Below are 2359 nucleotides of genomic sequence, written 5' to 3'. Positions count from 1 at the left end.
TGTGGTCTAGCTATTCAGTGGTACCTCTGACAGAGGAAGAATTTGCAGATGTACACTCTGATCAAAAGCAGGCAAGTTGTACGGGACCTGGTTTTAAAAATTTTAGCACAGCCACTAGTTTCTAGTGTTTGCTGGCTTGTGATGACTTTCAGTCCTTGCACTTGCTGACAAACAGAGACCTTGACGAAAGGCACTGAAAATTGGAACCTTCTGAAATCCACCTGGCAAATCCAAGTATTTATAAAAATAGTGTGGGAATATCAAATATTTTATACAGAGTATGTTACACCTGCTTTATAAAGGGAGGTAGATTTCAAAGGGTTGCTTTTAATCTAGGAATCTGAGAGTTTGTGTTCCTCGTGGTTTTAAACACATCCCACACCATCCCTGTTCTAAAAAATCACCTCCATATTTCAGATTTAACTGGCTAAACCCAGGATTTGAGTATTTTGGGAGGTCATTTTCTGAATTTTCCTTTTCTTGCGGTGGAATCTGTAGTGATGGACTGGCCTATGAGAACTCCACAGAAACCGGTTTCTGTGGATGACGCCAGGCAAGGAGGATGTCATTTCCTACACTGTCCGGGAGGGAGGCAGGGTGAAGGGCGTTGTGACCATTTGAACTCCCTATTTTGTTTCCCTTCTTCAGGCAAGCAGATATCCACAAAAGTACTTAGCAACCACAGAACAAATCATTCATTTCTGTCCTGTGGTGCTATGTCAAAATCGAGTGGGGGTTTTTGATTCTTTCCCCCAGCTTTCTCTCTCTTCCTGCCCTGTCACGGTGATCCCTTCCCCAGCTGGAGACACTCCTGCAGAGCAGATACACGGAGTAGGTGGGTTACAAGGGGCTCCCCTTGGTTTCATTGCAGGTTTCGGACAGCCTGGCACCAATAATGCCTCTTCAGTACGTCTGCGCCCCCGACAGTGAGCATACCTTGTTGGCAGCCCCATCTCAGTTCCTCCTGGAGAAATTCCTTCAACATGCGACGTACAAACTCTTCCCAAAGGCCATTCATAACTTCAAGAACCCGGTATTGGCCGTTGACTGCTACCTGAACATCGGGCTCGAGGTACAAAATATTTGCAGGGATAACGGGGACGAGTAGATGCAAACTTTTACTTCAATATCTTTCTTGTGTTGAAAACCCCTTCTTTTATGAACCCTCAGCATCAAGGGTAGCATTTGAAGACTTTGGTCTCTGCTGTTGGAGCTAAAGGACCAACTCCACTGGAAGAGCTGGTGGTAAAGCCTCCAGCTGGCTGGTGCAGGTAGAGACCAGAGGTCTGTGGTGGATTGATGTGATTTGCAAAGGAATTGGGCACGTCTGGCTGAAATAATGTTCCATATGAAGCAAAAACCTGAAAGTGATGCCATTCTTGACAGAACTTGGTGTGCTGCATAGTCTGTACAAAATCTATCCACAAAATTGTTGAGCTTGCTGTCCTGTCATACAGCTTTTTATCATCTGTGTTTGATTTCTGCTTTTAACAAACTTGTTTTGGCTAAGAGAGTTTCTGATACGACCCTTGTCTGGTGGTTTGCTTCACTGATGGACAAAGCTCATCCTTTGCAAGGCAGCACTCCTTTTAGGAGCTTTTCTTTTTATGAACCTGGGTTCCTAGGGAAACTAGGTCTTTGCACGTGTCTTGCATATCTGTAGATAGCAAGATCAGAATTTTTGAACCCATTGGTCAGTTTGAACGGGGTCTAAAGCAGGGTGCAAGACTACCAAGGGTTTTGTTCTGACAAATTTTGTGGAGGTCAGTGGCAAGGTAGAGAAGAAACCCTTTGATACAGAACAGCCATCACAGCACCAAAGCGCAGGACAGCCCCAGGGCTGGGAACCCCTTGGCTGATCCTAGGATCCAGCACAGGGGAGCCCAAGCTTCAGCAGTTTTGGTACTCGTGGACTTGCTTACTGTGTTTGACAAATGTGTCCTTGTTAGAACAACCTAAATAATCTCAACAGTCGTTCTAATTCATAGAGAAGCACAAAATCAAACTGAATTGCGGAGAGCCCTGAAATAACGTATTGCAGACTGGGTGACCGTATCTGAATCTAGAAGTTCGTCCTGTGTGTTATTTCCTAGGGGAAGTTTGCTCAATGCTGCATTCTTGCTGGATTGGATTTTTACCAGCACCAGCGGACTCGCCTGTTATCACTAAGTTATATTCCACTCCACTTAAAGTCATACGCAGACATTTTCTAACACAGAAGTGCTTCCTTTCTTTTCCCCTTCCGTTTCAGGTGGCTATATGCTACATCAGTTCCCGCCCGCACTCAGTCAACGTCAACTGCGAAGGGGTGTTCTTCAGCGGCCTTCTGCTCTATCTCTGCGACTCCTTTGTTGGCGCA

At 45.4% G+C, this 2359-nt stretch overlaps 1 protein-coding gene across 1 annotated transcript in view; it reads left to right on the top strand.

Moving 5' to 3' along the window:
- The window catches only part of GREB1L (growth regulation by estrogen in breast cancer-like), a gene marked incomplete at its 5' end in the record, with an annotated part of 38985 nt that overhangs the window by 35709 nt on the left and 917 nt on the right, over window positions 1-2359 (top strand). Inside the window, 2 exon segments of the mRNA XM_009695065.1 lie at window positions 872-1072; window positions 2252-2359. The exon segment at window positions 2252-2359 is cut by the window's right edge and continues 18 nt beyond it. Of these exon segments, the coding sequence (XP_009693367.1) occupies window positions 872-1072; window positions 2252-2359 (309 nt within the window).

The sequence above is a fragment of the Cariama cristata genome, unplaced genomic scaffold (assembly GCF_000690535.1).
Source record: "Cariama cristata isolate BGI_N322 unplaced genomic scaffold, ASM69053v1 scaffold7232, whole genome shotgun sequence".
In the NCBI taxonomy this organism is placed as follows: domain Eukaryota; kingdom Metazoa; phylum Chordata; class Aves; order Cariamiformes; family Cariamidae; genus Cariama; species Cariama cristata.
Note: the sequence above shows the minus strand (reverse complement) of the source record. Positions and strands in the feature narration are given on the sequence as shown.